At 54.2% G+C, this 15,714-nt stretch overlaps 5 protein-coding genes across 5 annotated transcripts; 4 read left to right on the top strand and 1 right to left on the bottom strand.

The window, feature by feature from the left end:
• Window positions 1-1,760: 1,760 nt before the first annotated feature.
• On the top strand, window positions 1,761-4,335 carry CPAR01_09084 (GMC oxidoreductase; the record flags this gene model as incomplete). Its single annotated transcript, XM_060493350.1, has 5 exons — window positions 1,761-2,137; window positions 2,217-3,300; window positions 3,370-3,454; window positions 3,518-3,603; window positions 3,664-4,335. 5 exons carry the CDS (start codon window positions 1,761-1,763, stop codon window positions 4,333-4,335), a joined length of 2,304 nt encoding a protein of 767 aa, XP_060347480.1.
• Window positions 4,336-5,714: 1,379 nt separating this feature from the next.
• CPAR01_09085 (uncharacterized protein) lies at window positions 5,715-7,992 on the bottom strand (the record flags this gene model as incomplete). The annotated part of the gene is made up of 2 exons (XM_060493351.1): window positions 5,715-6,466; window positions 6,678-7,992. The coding sequence occupies 2 exons, from the start codon at window positions 7,990-7,992 to the stop codon at window positions 5,715-5,717; spliced, it is 2,067 nt and encodes a 688-aa protein (XP_060347481.1).
• Window positions 7,993-9,017: 1,025 nt separating this feature from the next.
• CPAR01_09086 (WD40 domain-containing protein) lies at window positions 9,018-10,685 on the top strand (the record flags this gene model as incomplete). The annotated part of the gene is made up of 3 exons (XM_060493352.1): window positions 9,018-9,042; window positions 9,099-9,952; window positions 10,014-10,685. The coding sequence occupies 3 exons, from the start codon at window positions 9,018-9,020 to the stop codon at window positions 10,683-10,685; spliced, it is 1,551 nt and encodes a 516-aa protein (XP_060347482.1).
• Window positions 10,686-12,448: 1,763 nt separating this feature from the next.
• CPAR01_09087 (uncharacterized protein) lies at window positions 12,449-13,487 on the top strand (the record flags this gene model as incomplete). Its single annotated transcript, XM_060493353.1, has 4 exons — window positions 12,449-12,511; window positions 12,566-12,650; window positions 12,760-12,968; window positions 13,032-13,487. 4 exons carry the CDS (start codon window positions 12,449-12,451, stop codon window positions 13,485-13,487), a joined length of 813 nt encoding a protein of 270 aa, XP_060347483.1.
• Window positions 13,488-14,340: 853 nt separating this feature from the next.
• Window positions 14,341-14,665, top strand: CPAR01_09088 (uncharacterized protein; the record flags this gene model as incomplete). The annotated part of the gene is made up of 2 exons (XM_060493354.1): window positions 14,341-14,377; window positions 14,433-14,665. The coding sequence occupies 2 exons, from the start codon at window positions 14,341-14,343 to the stop codon at window positions 14,663-14,665; spliced, it is 270 nt and encodes an 89-aa protein (XP_060347484.1).
• Window positions 14,666-15,714: the final 1,049 nt, after the last annotated feature.

A 15,714-nucleotide genomic window follows, 5' to 3' on the forward strand; every position in this document is an offset into this window, starting at 1 on the left:
TACCCACCGGGCCACGTCCGCCTGCTGTCAGTGTCAGGTCGATTCGCCGCTTACAAGTCCGCTCGCCCGGGCACGCACACCCCCGGAGAAGTCGGCGGTGCCACGCGGTAGACCCGATGCGCCACCGGCAGTCGGACCCGGGTGCCCTGGGGCCGGGCTGCGCCGTTTCTCTCTAGCGCCGGACGGGGCACTGGTTCCTTGGCTTATGCGTCGGCGCAGCACACGGTGCCGGGTGTCTGCAAGTTGCCAGCCGTGGATTGGAGCGGCTGTGTTTGAGACGGAAGAGGCGGCGGGCCACCAAATACCGGGCCCGGTGACGACCAGTCTGGCGCTCACGAGGCATACAGCTTTTGCAGACATTTGATTCTGGCACTGCTAGTTGTGATTCTCCGACTGAAGCTCGTGGCCATGCCAACGAATCATCCGATTTCGATCGCATCCCAATAAACAACTTCACGACAAGGCCAGCTGAGAAACATATGTGTTTTCTTGCCCGTTTCAATCAGTCCATGCGAGCCGAGGCTCAATGCTTCCCGGCCGAATCGCTGAGACGCATCATCGATCTGCCCCACAATCTAAGAATCTCACCCCAAGCCACGGTAACGTACGATCTGCAGCAGTCAACCCAGCATCATTCCTGTTGATATCGCTGTGCACTTTCAAGGTGAGCGGGCGGGTCCGACGATCTGACCATCATCTGGGGCCATGGTGGCTGAAATATCGACAAACATAAGCTCGCGGCTGTGTCGTTTCAAGACTCAGACGCTTGGGAAGTCTGAACATGAGGCAACACGTGCAGCAACCGCGTCTCTCTTCCTTCGACAATTGACATCGCGTGGTGCGTCTCTTTGCTCCCATTATAGTGCTGCTTCATGCAGTGGGATGCCGTGAATATGGCGTCGAAAGGACCTTTGGTTTGATGATGACTGATGAAGAAACTATCGGGTTCCGACGAGGGCCCGTTACGATCGAGCCAAAGTGTCCGTTCCCCACATCAAGCAGCTTCTCTTGATTCCCCGTTCCCGCACTACGCCACTCGCGCCCGGGTTGAGAGGGTTACATGCGCCCAAGTGCCGCTCAGTAGCGCCATACCCCGCCAATGCAGAGAGTAAGCTGCACATCTAGAGGTGTTGACAGCTCTGCTGGCCAGGTCCGGTGGGGGGAATCATAGGTCCGAGACTCCTCTTTGAGGGATTCTGCAACCACAAACAAAGAGACGGTTCAGAACTAAACATGACGGCCAATCTTTAGCCGCAAAGCTGGCGGTTGACTGAATGTTCGACCACCCCAATAGCATACCGGATCGGGAATAGGGTCCCATCCGCCTGAGGAGACAGCCACAGCGAAAGAGAGAGAGAGTCAGAGAGAGGAGATGGTTATGGAGAGATCCATTGAGATGCTTCGTCGCACAGACCCCGCATCCATGGCAAACACGAACCCCTGCAGCACCACCATGCGAGCAGCAGGGGGCTGCCAACGACGACTCGTTTTCCCGTTGCCTTCCCACCCACACATCCTGACATCAGTTGAGCATGAGCTTCCGAGGTGCCTTTTCATCGCTCATGTGTCAATTGGGACTATAGCTAACTCCAAAGCTGCCCCTCATCCGACTTTGCGTAACTTTGTTATTGTCATTGTTCTTCTACCCCTTCTTATAGCCATTTCTACGTTGTATCGCGTTGTACCACCGAACTGTTCACTTTGATTACTGTTCTCATCTTTCTGTGTTTACTTACCATCACGCTCCAATCCACTTCATCATGGCTACTCTGCCAAAGACCATTCCTGGCACCGCCGTCGAGCTCCAGCTTCCGGCGCTGCCGACCACCGACTTTTGGAACGAGACTCAATGGACCGTTCTGATATCCTTGCTCGAGGCGGTCCTCCCGCCCATCTCACGACCGGCGACTCTCACAGACACGGCAAGCCAGATCCGAGTGTCCGATGCAGAATATGCGGCTGCGCTCCAACTCGCCCAGAACACAATGAAGAAACCGCCTTCCGAGGAAAAGTTCCAGGAGTACATGGCACACAATCCCGCAAAGGAACCCAAATTCATCGAGAGCATCACCAGGACACTGGCGGCCCTGCCTTCCGGCGCGCAACGTCAACTCGGTGGCGCAATGGGCGCTCTTGGGTAAGTGATGGGCCATGAACGCCACCACGACGCTTCACTTTTGATCTTCACCGTGAACCAAAACTGACCAAACTGACAGCACGCGCGCCGGCACGTTGTTTCTCACTGGGTACTGGACCCCAGTCCACCTTCAACCCATAGAAGTTCGTGAGCAAATTTTGAAGGCTTGGCAGACGTCCAGGCTCCCCACAATCAGGGTTCTATCAAAGTCAATATGTCTCCTGGCGCAAAAGGCCGCCGTGCAGACCAATCCTTTATTCATAGAGTTGACGGACTATACCGACATGCCGGACTTCCAGACGCACGGCGAGGGCTTTGACTTCAACTTTATGCAATTCGAGTCGGCTGGCGAGCCAGCCGTCGTAGAGACCGACGTCGTCATCGTCGGGTCGGGCTGCGGAGGAGCAGTCGCTGCCAAGGTCCTGGCCGAGGCCGGTCACAAGGTCCTCGTTGTCGATAAGTCGTACTACTACACCCCGAGCCAGCTGCCCATGTCCCAGGATGCCGGCTGCTCGTTCCTGTACGAGAACGGAGGCTTCATCACCAGCGATGACAACTCGCTCAACATGGTCGCCGGCAGCTGCTGGGGCGGCGGTGGCACCGTCAACTGGAGCGTCAGTCTCCAGACCCAAGGGTTCGTCCGCAAGGAGTGGTCTGAGCAGCGCGGCCTGCCATTCTTCACCTCGCCCCAGTTCCAAAACTGCCTTGACAAGGTCTGCGATTTCATGGGCGTCAGTACCGACAAGGTCCGCCACAACCACCGCAACCAGGTGCTGCTGGACGGGTCCCGGAAGCTCGGATGGCACGCCGCCACGGCCCCGCAGAACACCGGCGGGATGGAGCACTACTGCGGGCAGTGCCACCTCGGCTGTGGGTCGACTGAAAAGCAGGGTCCAACCGTGAGCTGGCTACCGGCAGCGGCGGGATCTGGAGCCAAGTTTATCGAGGGCTTCGAGGTTGAGAAGGTCACCTTTGACGAGACCAGCGGGTCCAAGCGAGCGACGGGCGTAGTTGGAAAGTGGGTTTCGAGGGGAGCCAACGGCAGCACCAGCGCGGCTTTGGAGCAGCGGACCACACGACAGGTTGTTATCAAGGCCAAGAAGGTTATCATGTCGGCTGGATCAGTTTCGAGCCCCTTGGTGCTGTTGAGAAGCGGTTTGACGGTAAGTAGATGATGTCGTCCCTCTACTGCGCTCTCACACAATTACGCTGCTAACGTTGGATACGTTTAGAACCGACACCTCGGTCGTAATCTCTATGTCCATCCCTGCAATTTTGTAGGAGGCTACTGGAAGGAGGACTGCAAGCCATGGGAGGGTGAGTCACTCAAAATACATTGCAAATCCATATGTTCTGGTTGCTGACGTGAAGTGAACACAGGCGGTATCATCACGAGTTACTGCTCCTCATTCGAGGACCTCGACAAGGCCGGTCACGGTGTGAAGCTGGAGCCAACTTGCATGATCGTACGTCCCAAATCTAAATCTTGCAAGCCAATTTTTCTTTATTCACTAACACATTCACAGCCTTACGCAATCCTGTCCAGCATGCCCTGGCACTCTGGCCTCCAGGCCAAGCTCAGCGAGCTCCGCTTCCGCCACTTTGGTGCCTTCATCTCCCTCACCCGCGACCGCGACCCCGGCCGCGTGTACCCGGACCCCGTCTCCGGCCGCCCCCGCATCGACTACGTCGTCTCCGACTTTGACCGCGCGAACACCCTCGAGGGCGTCGTCGCCCTCTGCAAAATCTGCTACGTTGAGGGCGCGACGGAGATCCACGCCGGTCTGCCCGGTCTCGAACCCTTTGTCAAGGAGGACCACGCCGAGCCTCCCTCAAAGGAGAAGGAGACGGCAGCCGCGTCGTCTTCGGCTTCGGACAGCGGCGACGAGGCGATCCTCGACGGCGTCAACGATCCCAAGTTCGTCGCGTGGCTTGATAAGTTGCGTAGGGTGGGCAACGCGCCGCCCGTGTCCATCTTTTCGTCTGCGCACCAGATGGGTACGTGTCGTATGGCGCCTAACGAGGACGAGGGCGTGGTGGGACCCAAGGGTCATGTTTGGGGCACGGAGAATCTGTTTGTCGCGGACGCGAGTGTTTTCCCTAGCGCCAGCGGGGTGAATCCCATGATTACGAATATGGCGATTGCGGATTGGATTGCGATGAATGTTGGGAAGGAGATTAAGGCTGAGTTTTCGTAGTGGGGGGAGTACTATAGTTTTTGGGGATGGAGAGGATTTTTAACGAGAGAGTAAGTGGGGGATTCAAGTGAGATTGTATAAAAGATGAAGGAGACAGAGAGAGAAAGAGAGAGAGAGAGAGAGAGAGATTGGCGGAGTACATTTTATTGTAGCTATACCCAACTCCCGTAACAGATTGTCGCATTTTGGTGTCATGGTTAGGAGCATTCCAATATCCTGGCGTTGAAATGGGCTAGTGAACAGTCACTCACACGGAACAAGACCTAAGTAAGGGCGTTGAAATGCATTGGCTCTATATCGATCTAAGCTTGCTGTCCTATCATCCACAGACTGGACCTTGATAAATATTTACTTTATTAAGAAACCAAGAGACTTTGGCCGGCTCATCTGCACACCTTCTCGGCCGATGTACTGTGTATCTCTTGATATAACCGCTTGCCTACGTATACACAAATGTAGCTATTAAGAGATATCCAAGGTGACAAGGCACGCTAATTTTAAGTCCAAAATCTTGGTCTCGGATGACTGAAAGGTACATGACTTATATCTGACTCACAACATTTACTGAAGCTGGGCTATACTGCTCCTTAGCAGGAGCACGACAAAATCCGGTGAAGCCATTCACTCACTCGGACTAGACAAAGCGACAGGTTGAAAACCAGCACACAGAGACTTGTAAGGTGATTACCTATTACCAACTACTTCGTAGAGCGCGTGCTGATCCGGGCCATATTGCACAATGAATACTTTTTGAAAGCGAGGCGCGTGGTAGTGAATGGTCTTTCATGAAATCCGGGTCTTGAATCTTGTCGCTTCTTAAATGAGGTGTTCTTTGATGGAGGGAGAAAGGGGGAGTGTGTGCCATTGGCTCGTTTGTTAGGTACTCCTGTCTTGTCAGTCATCCCACCGTGATCGCCATGGGTCTTTTGGGCTGTGGTATTGCTGTTACTGCGCACGACCTTGTACTTGTCAATGAGGAGAATATTTTTGAGGTGATTAGATGCAAATTGGTCTGGGTGTGTGAGGCCTGTTTCCTATCATGGTCCTTGAGATGTGGAGTAAGGTAGTTAGGTTCGGGATGCGTTATCAAATTATTAGGGGTGATTTTTATCCTTCTTCAACTCACTTTCTGGATGCCATCTGTAGTATCCGTTCGCAATCGACTTGAGGCTGCACCTTGATACTTTAGTTTTCCTATCTAAAGGTCCAGGAGTATTATTCAGATTGGGATCTGGTCTACTCCAGGATGTAACCGGTCACTCCAAGCACCGTCTCCCATGTCCATCAGATGAGTCATTGACTTTCCGATCTGTCACCTTCGATTATCCTCTTTGTGGCCATGACGAACTATAAGAAGATCTTGCACGAACAAACAGGTATTAAGGCATCTCCCACCGCCCACTCTTCCCCCCATCCTTCAAAACAACCCTCAACCCCCCAATCACCATCCCCTTATCCACAGCCTTACACATATCATACACCGTCATCGCCGCCGCCCCAGCAGCAGTCAAAGCCTCCATCTCGACCCCCGTCTTGCCCTCGCACTCGACTGTCGCCTCGACGCAAATCACCGTCTCGTCTTCAGCGTCGCTGGCCGGCTCAACCTCGACGCCGATGTGAGAGAGCAGGATCGGGTGGCACAGCGGGATGATGTCGGGCGTGCGCTTGGCGGCCATGATGCCCGCGATTCGCGCCGTGCCGAGGACGTCACCCTTTTTCATCTGGGAGGCGCGGATGAGGTTTATGGTGGATGGGGAGGAGAAGGTTACTGTGCAGGCTGCTTTTGCGATGCGTGCTGTGGGGAGTTTGGCGGCGATGGAGACCATGTGGGCTGAGCCTGTGGGAGAGATGTGCGTTAGGGATGGTTTGGGGGTTTGTGTGTCATTGTATTTGTCGTTGGTGTCCTTGCTCTTCTTGTCGGAGTCATCGTTGCGGCGGCGGGTGGTTGCGGAGAAGGGCCTGAGTTGAGCGTGATGATGTGGTGTTGCGGACAGCAGGTGGATGGGTACCCCTGGCACGCCTAGAGGACGGCGTGAAGGTGCCTGGGTGAGGCTGGTGGGCGTGCTCATGGACATTGGCTTGAAGACCCTGGTGGGAGACGACAGACGAGAAGGTTGAAGCGGTTGAGAATCTAGATAGACTATTGATTCAGCCTTCCATCCGTGTGCACATACATACTTATATATACGTTCCGTATAGGATCCCCTTTGGGCATTCATGCCACGCGATCATCCCCTTGGTATCCAACGCCGTCCCAATGCAAACAAACCAAGCAGGCAAATCCTTCCCTCAAAACCAATGGACCAAGAGTGTAGGAGAGAAAAAGGGCCGCGGTTACCCACCTATCAAGATCATCGGCCTGTTCTTCATGTGCTCCAGCTCACCAATACCCGCATGCTTCTCCTTCTTCCGCTTGACAGCCATACCAATGACGTCCAAGAGCTCCGCCTCGTTGAGCGCTGCGCCCAGCGGCTTCCCAGCGTCTGCCAGTCCTTGCCGGCGGTCCATCTCAATCTGCTTCATCGCCTCGAGCGCCGCCTCGTCAATGGGCTCGCCGCCGTTGGACTTCCGCAGGATATCCCGCAGCGAGACCTCGGTGTTGCCAAACAAGCACACCTTGAGATTCCCGTCACTCGTGATGCGCAGCCGGTTGCACGTCCCGCAAAAGTTGTGCGTCATGCTCGTGATGAAGCCGATCCTGCCCGCGAACCCGGGGACGTGCCACGTCTTGCTCGTGTCGTTCTTGTGGTCCTCGACCTTGGCCAAGGTGGGATACGTCTCGCGGATGACGTCGAGCATCTCGGCGTAGCCCAACATCTTGCCCTTGTTCCACTTGTTGCCGTCAAAGGGCATGTACTCGATGAAGCGGACCTCAACGTCCTTGTCGCGCGTCATCTCGACAAAGGGCCCGATCTCGGCGTCATTGCGGCCGCGCATGACGACGCAGTTGATTTTGAACTTGATGCCCGCGCCGGCCTTGTTGAGGGCAAAGATGCGGTCGATGCTCTTCTTCACGGCGTCGAAGCCGTTGCGCCGGGTCATGATCTGGAACATGTGCGGGTCCAGAGTGTCGAGGCTCAGGTTGACGCCGGTGAGCCCTGCCTCGACCATGCTGTCGAGCTTGCGGTGGAGGGAGAGGCCGTTTGTGGTCAGGCACAGCTCGCGGAGGCCGTGGGGCCGGAGGGCGCCGATCTGGTGCATGAGCGGGACGATGTCGCGGCGCACCGTGGGCTCGCCGCCCGTCAGGCGGATCTTGGTCACCCCCTGGGAGACGAAGACGGAGGAGAGCAGGACGATTTCCGGGGTGGTGAGAAGTTCCTTTGTCGGGGAGAGCGGCACGCCTTCTTCGGGCATGCAGTAAAGGCAGCGAAGATTACAGCGTTCCGTGACGGATATGCGGAGGTAGTCATGCTGGCGGTGGAAGGTATCGGTGAGGAAGTCGGAGAAGGGCTTCGCATCCTTGATGAGACGCCGGCGGGTGGTGAGTGGTTGGTGTTGCGAGCTCGGTGTGACTTGGGCTGCAGCGGCAGCCGCATTCAGACACCTCCTTTGCGTGTGCGTGTGAGGTATGCATGCCGACTGTGATGGTCTGCATCGCTGTGATAGCTGGCCGCTGCTGCGCAAGGCAGTGCGAGGCCATGATATGCTGTGTCTCATGTCGCTCTATCTCAGTATGAGGAGGTGTGAAAGGCGATGAGTGAGACGAGCTCCGAGAAAAGAGAAAAGAGGAATAATCACACGCTGCTCATTCCCATGGCTGACACAGACACTGACATGTGATGATGAGTGTTGATGAGATGAAAGTAGAGGCTATGAAATGGATGAAAACTAGACTCGAACGAGAGTGAGGAGTGAAATTGCTATCACGGCGATGAGATATGTGACACTGTGAGTCAGCAGAAGCGTGGCGATTACCTATTTGTGAGTGAGGTAAGCCCGTCGATAGACGACAGACAACACTACAGCGACTACTCTGCACCTAAAGTGAGACTAAGTGAGGGGAAAAAGAGCCGCTCAGTGCCACTGAAGGGCGTATGCACAAGCACAAGCACAGGTCACCGGGGCCGACGGAGTTGGGCGAAGGATGTCTGGGCTCTGGCGGGGTTCGGCGGCGTCTGAGGTGCTGGCGAAATAGGGCAGTGGTGATTGGTTCCCGGCGATCTTTCCCATCGTCGTCCGGCCGGCAACTTCCATGGAGCTGGAGAGAGCCCGGACACTGGACCATCGTGTACTGTGTAGAAAGCGCGACCTGACTAAGCCCTCCCGGTAAGGTATCTTGTGTTGCTGCCCCGCGCTAGTCCAAAACAGGAATCAATGTAAACAACAAAGATGCAGACGAGCACCTTGTTTCCTTCCATTGCAACAACGGCTTTTCTTCAAGACTCCACCGCTGCCGAGACTCAGGAACGCTTGCCCAATTCATCCTCACCCAAAAGACCAAAAAGAAACCCTGCTTCGTTTCGTTTCGGCAAAAACACCCGTCCCTTGCTACTTCCCAAGTGATACTCGGTACGGAGTAGACCTCACTTACTTTGTCTCACTTTCCTAAACAAGTCAGGCTCGCCTTTTGGTAGGTATCTTACGAATACGCATCATAAGTACCTGATCAAAATAAAGTACCGTACCTGGGCTTGATATCACTCTCGCGCCCCCCAACACACAACTCTTCAACTCCATGCATCATGCACTTTTCAAGGATCTTTAAATGTAAGGCTCTCAGCGTCTTCTCATCCATCCTCTTCCCCAAGGCTTACCATCGACAGCATCGCCGTATTGCGCGTCAAGTCCTGATGGTAACCTGATTGCAACCTTGTCGCCCACCAGCGTCAGTGTACGGTCTGTCGAAACCCTCGAGACTATTCATAGCGTCAAATTACCGTCCAATGTCGGTCCTGCCTATGCTTTGCGCTGGTCACCTTCGTCAAGACGCATTCTCGCCTGCTTCTCTGACCAGGTTCTGATCTACTCAGCTTCGGGTCCAGGTTATCGTGGCGTCATACGAAACCCCGCAACGCCTAATCTGAAGCCTACCTTTGTTCAGTTTGGCGCTTCCGACACCGAGATCTTCATGTGCTCATCCTACGGCCTCAAGTTCTCCATCTTCGACCTGGCCACTTCGAGAACCACCGAGATCAGCAACCCAAAATTCCACCAAGCTAGTGTAGCTTCTCGTGGCTTTGCACTTCGCCCCGGCTCAGGACATTTGGCCATCCTCACACGCGTCGCCGGTAAAGATATCGCCAGTGTTCACCATCCCAAGACACGACAAGTCCTTCGCTCTTGGCAGCCCGATACTGTCGATGCTCAAGGACTGGCCTGGACCCCGGACGGCCGCTGGCTCCTTATGTGGGAGTCTGCGGCTCAAGGACACAAAATCCTGTTTTACACGCCCGACGGCCACCTCTTCAAGACGTGGTCTGGACCCTCACCTTGGGCCATCGAGGAGAAGCATTACGAACTCGGCGCTGGGGTAAAGCACTGTCAAGTCAGCCCGGACGGCGCTCGCATTGCAGTGTGCGACCACACTCGCAGTGTATGCGTTCTGGAAACCAAGTCCGCAGCCGAGTCGATGAGACTCGAACATCCTGCAACCATTACTCCGAGGGATACCGTTCAGGTGGGTGACGCAACCTATCTTTGTGCAATAATTTTGGCGTAGACTAACACGAGGATGCCAGATCTGGCAAGAGGAGATCGTCACGACCCAATCAGGTTCACAGCACTCCTTTTCGCGCGCGACCCAGTCCGTATCTGCTCCGGGCCGAGCGAGCAACGGCATTGTCGACACCAAGCTAGCCCGCACTTTTTCCGTCTTTGATGCATCATCCAGTCTTTTAGCTACCACCTTGGAGGACTGCCCAAGCACTGTTTGGGTCTGGGATTTGGCGTCATCTGAACTGCGCGCCGTTCTCATCTTCCACAGTCAAATTTTGGCTTTCTCCTGGCACCCAAAACAGCGCGAAGTGCTCATGGTTACGTGCGAGGGAGACAACTACGCAGGTTTGGTGTTCGTCTGGGACCCCTTGTCCGACGGCCCGAAGACGGTTCACTTCAGAGGGCAGCTACCCGATGCCAAGGTGCTGGGCAAGCCTCAAGCATCGTGGCTCGACTGGACTGGCGATTCTGCCGTTCTCCTGCTGGGAGATAGCAAGCATCATCTCATGGCATCACTTGCGGAAGCTGAGGAGTCCGGAGCTCCATGGCAAGACGCGCAGCGCAATGATTTGACAATGACCACTGGCAAGGATGAGACGCAGATGGAGGCACCTGCACTGGACGATTTCGACGAGGATCTGTCCGGTCTGGACATGTCCGAGGTGGACGACACCTTCTCCTTCAAAAGGACTTGATCGATAGCAGCGCCACCACTTTGGTTCAAGACGGCTGCACCAGAAGCTTCCCCAACCAACCATCCGAAGACAAGCCCCAAACCTGCGGGTGTCACGCAGATCTTATTGGTTTCCCAGCTACCCGCGGCTGCGCGGTGGTGCAGCCGAGCGCGATGATGGATACAGCACCCGCACCGACTTGATGCAGAAAGTTGTGGTCATTTCCAAGCTCTAAGCATGTTGCTGCCGCAGCCACCTTGCGCAAACTATCCTCACGAGGAAGGACTGTCAGTGGTAAGCGTTCGCATCTCTTGCGGACAGCCGCAACATGGCTTCAAGGACAGGGCTTTACACGAAACTGTGCAAAATTCGTCTGCTCGTCGCTCGAACTCTGGTATTTACTGGCGCTCCTCTGGGGAATCTTTATCATTCTGACAGGTTGACGTGGCTTACCAGCACCGCACTTAGTGGATGTTGTCCTTCGCGGCTTCTCTCAACTGACGCCTATTTGCTTATTTGTATCGACTACCCGCAAGCCCAGGCTTTACAATGTGTTGGAGTTGCAGGCTACGTACAGCGGCACAGCATCGAACCAACTTACTGCAGGGGTCTATGATGGAACTTTCTCAGTCCGAGCCTGCTCCCCTCGAGTCTATCACTTGAACTTGCCATTGGCTGTAGATGATCAAGGGCAAAGGCTCAGAATGCATTCGGATTTTGATCAGCACTTTCAGCTGTTCATGGACTATCTGATAAACCGCTGGTCCCTGGTCATTGTTCCCAATGGTGTCCCTAGCTCCCTCTCCGGATCGGGACGAGTTAGTCGAAAAGGGAAGCCTTTCTGGCTATCATCGAGAAAAAATTGGAGCCCTGTTCACTCGTTTCTTTGGTTTCCAAGCAACTTAAGGGAGGAATCCTGTCTACTGCCGGGCTGCAGCTTACATCGCAGCCTCCAATGACCAGGTTCACGGCACATTTTTTCGGATGACTCGATAATGATAGCAGCCGTCTTGCTCGACCCAACAACAGCCAAAGAGCTTATGCGCGCGATGGGTGACTGTGCCCAGAACAAGCTTGCATCAAGCCGGACCCCACATGGTGGCTGTCATTTTTACGATGCTACAAGGGAGGAGAACTCAATGGCACGATCTAATAGTAAATGAGCTGCATCACACCTTTTTCGTTGCGACGTTCTTTGGCGCCGCATGTACTGCGGGTATCGGTACCAGATCGTTGCTGACCCCATACCATGTCCGGTCGACCCATTCGGCCGACTCACCAGCGGATGTGTTGGTTGGCACGGACAAGAAACCCCAAAGCGTAGCACATGGGTTCGGGTACCTAGGCCAGGACGACTACTTCCAACGAAGATGGAATGTCTGTCTGCCAAGTACCGGTTCAGACTGGGATAACCCGGGGGCAGCACTAGCAGAAATCTCCCTTTCCTCGAACTAAAGACAAGTATTTCTCTTCATTGGCCATGTTGTTCTCCGCGGTTTCTACGAGGAAACATGAAGGATGGAGAGAACTAGCCCAATATAAAAGACGAATTCCATTGTTCTCTCTTCACCACCTCAAACCATCACCTCCTTCCTTTGTTTGCCCGAATCGATTCGAGGAAGGCCAAGGCTTTGTGGTTCATCACTGGATCTTGTGTCCCACGAGATCCTGGCAGTGGTTGATTCTTCGTACCGTCACACAGCCACCAGTCAAAGTCAAGACGTTGGCGTCTAACGTTGGACAGAGCCCGTGCCAGGAGTTGGTTTCCGTCGTCCCGCATCAACATGCAACCGTACTTGGCTCGTCCCGGTCAGGAAACCGGAGTCTTTTACATACCCATAGCAAACGTTCGTGACACCGACTACACCGCAAATGAGCCGATACCCTGACAGACAAGACAGTTGCCTTTCGACACAAATTGGAGGCAATTCAAGGATTGGCTCCGCGAAGGTTGTGTGGTCGACCATGTTCAAATCTTTGGACCTAGTACGTCTGGCTGGATTAGGGTGTTGGGCCAACACAATTTCTATGGTGCCTGTGGTGGGTGTACCCGATCGGCTGGCGACGTCAAGCCATTCGCTAACACACATTCGAGATCGCCTGAAGGAGGGCGTGTTCCACGGCAGGCGGATCATGTTTGACGATCGCAACATGTCAAACCCCATCATGATAAAGGATGTTGAGGTCACCGAGAACTCAGCATCTACGCGCACGAGATCGCAAAGGCCTGAATACACAGATCCAAACTATCAGCAGACTAGCCCGTATTCGTATGATTCCTATCCTGAAGCATCGTATGTTCAGGTAAGACCATCGGCAAGACAATGTCCCATAAAGAGAAGTTTACTGACGTTCCGTATCCTTTAGTGGGATCAGAATAGTTGTGCTTTTCGTCGAGACTACAGCACTCAACAGCCAGCCATGTTATATGCAGACGACGGTTTTAGTCCGAGCACGTACTCTACTTCCTCTGGCCAAACCGACACCACCTTCCAGACCCCAGGTACTGCAGGAAGCAATTCCGAAGCACTCGGCGTAAAGGACTGGAATAGCTACAAGAGCGAATCATGTTCCATCGGCGAAGGAATCACCGGAGGACAACCACAAAAGCCAGTGTCTCGTCCAAAGAAGAGCGGCGACCCGGCAAAAAAGAAGAGATCGACCGAGAAGTCCAAAACATCGGCAACGCCGAACTCGAGTAGTAATCAGCCATCAGGCGATTCGTCATCTTCTCATCAATCGCAAGCATCAAAGAAACGCCCGTTGATTGCCGACGGTAGCACACGCCGTACTAAACCGGAGTCCAAGGAGAGAAAACAATGAAAGGAAGGCACTCTGCCAGTGCTTTCAGCCAGCGAACGCTCATCAAACGACTTGTCCCCAGGCGCTTGATGCGTTGTGCCTCTATTGAGATGGAGTTTTTCTACTTAACTCTTGCATTTGCAAGACATTTATTGTGCTAGCTAGGACCCTCATACTTTCTTTCGGATCATGGTATTTAACGAAGCAGGCATTGTGGATTTTGTCGCCATCCGCTCATCCCCCGATGGCGCTTGGAGACCATTACCAATAATGTAATTGGAAGGAATCGGACAATTTTGGCAATTTGGTCGATTTGACTACTCCAACCCTCCCGATTGGACCTACAAGGCAAAGACGGGCGACTCGATGCATGTTGATTAAATCTCGTGATGGCCGAAACGAATCTTGAATGAACGAACAGCGTGTACGGCTCAGACGCAGCCTCGGGCCAAGCAACATCCAAGGGAGCCAACGCAGTCGTTACATCCTGCATCCTGCGCTAGACATAGCGGCTCATGAAGTTTGGGGTCTCTGGTTGGTGGGATACCGAGATTGGTGACCCGGAGTAGCGAGTGAGAAGCACGCGTCCAGATGCGGAACAGGGCTCACTGCCAACAGTCAAATCTCCCGGATCAAATACCTCCCACGAGTATCAACTCAGCCGACACTCGTTCAAGATATACGGAAGAGTAAAGATGGGGCGTTATCGGCTTCTAAATTGCTACAAAGCCCGGGTTGCGGCAGGCAATGCACCCCAAGGCGGCTGAAGTGCGTAATGACATACTTGTACACCCCTCGCCCGTGAACGGACTACAGAACCCCTCGGATTTGAGCCGACGCCAGTCTAGTGGTAGTAACACGGGGCAGAGGTCTTATGCAGCCATCCGCCTTGTCAAGTCCGCATCCATCGGGTACGTCGTAAAAGTGTGGAGGGCCGGCTTGGGAGAAGACTAACGTCTTCTACAGCCGTTAGGCCGATGAAAGCTTTTGTCTCACCTGCACGATCTATAACTACTCCTGATTCATCCTGTGAGGCGATCTCAAGGGGGAGGGCGAAAAAAGAAAGAAAAGAGAACAAGATCACTGTGGAGGTAAAGCGACAGGCAGTGAAGGGAGCGAAGTGCTATGCATATGCCGCCCGACTCTACGTACATACGCCTGTAATATGCGGTCGCAGTCACGGAGTTGTGGTCGCTTGAATCCGGTGACAACGTCCGCCTCCCCGACGACAAGTCCTCGGCCCCTCGGGTAACAAAAGGGATACATTTGGGAAAGCAATGGGAGAATGACGAACTGCCAAAATCTGATTCATCGAGACTTACGATCCGTCACCTCCTTCTCCTCACCTTGGCACACCAGCGAATGCCATACTGACCAAGGCCGTGCCGCAGCTGCCCACTTTCCACAAACCCGCATTTGATTCACGGCAGCTCCCGGAAAGAAGAGGTGGTGGTAGGGGATGCAGAACAGAGCCACCAGTGGCCCAGACAGATGATCTCCTTGGACCAAGCAAGCAAACATGCACTTGCTTTTCTGCGCTACGGACCACCTGTTCATCTCGACAATAATGTAAGAAGGGGATCCCAGCACACCGTCTATGGCCTTTTGTTGGCGTATGAAAACCTGGTCCTGGTAATGGTGTAGCTGATTCGATGAGATGTGATAAGCCTCGTAAGATCTGGCCTCACTTTCCCTCCACCCCGGTTTCTCTCTTGTCTCTTGGATGGTTTTGGAAAACAGCCACGTCGCCAATACCCGCCGCGCGCTTGCGCATGGCTACATGCTGCGTGTTCCTCCATACCGCTACATCGGTACGGATACAAGCCTAGCTGGTGCTTCTGGCCCGAGGCTAGGCAAGAGAAAGAAAAGCCTAGAGTGACGACATTGACTTCACCACACCAACACATCAAACTTGGGAGAGGGTTCATGCAACTACCTATGTATGTCTGCCACCTCGTTGGTCTCGGCTCCGGCCACGAACCCAGCCTGATCCTGGCAATGCTTTAGCAAACATCCAGAGCATATCCACGTTCCATTTGGTCCAGGAGACTGGGGAAATCCATGAGCACACATACTGGCAGTGGCCCAGATCCAGGCGCGCGAATCCAGAGAAGCAGGACCATATACGTCAAACGTACACTTGGAAACGTGTTCCTCAATTCCAAATCCCCATTCACTCCCGCCAAATTTCTGTCCGCCTGCTTCCCTCCACCGTTCATCCACCCGTTTGGAGACGAAGTAGAGTCGA

Source organism: Colletotrichum paranaense (assembly GCF_030867605.1).
Source record: "Colletotrichum paranaense strain IMI 384185 chromosome Unknown Scaffold_7.1, whole genome shotgun sequence".
In the NCBI taxonomy this organism is placed as follows: domain Eukaryota; kingdom Fungi; phylum Ascomycota; class Sordariomycetes; order Glomerellales; family Glomerellaceae; genus Colletotrichum; species Colletotrichum paranaense.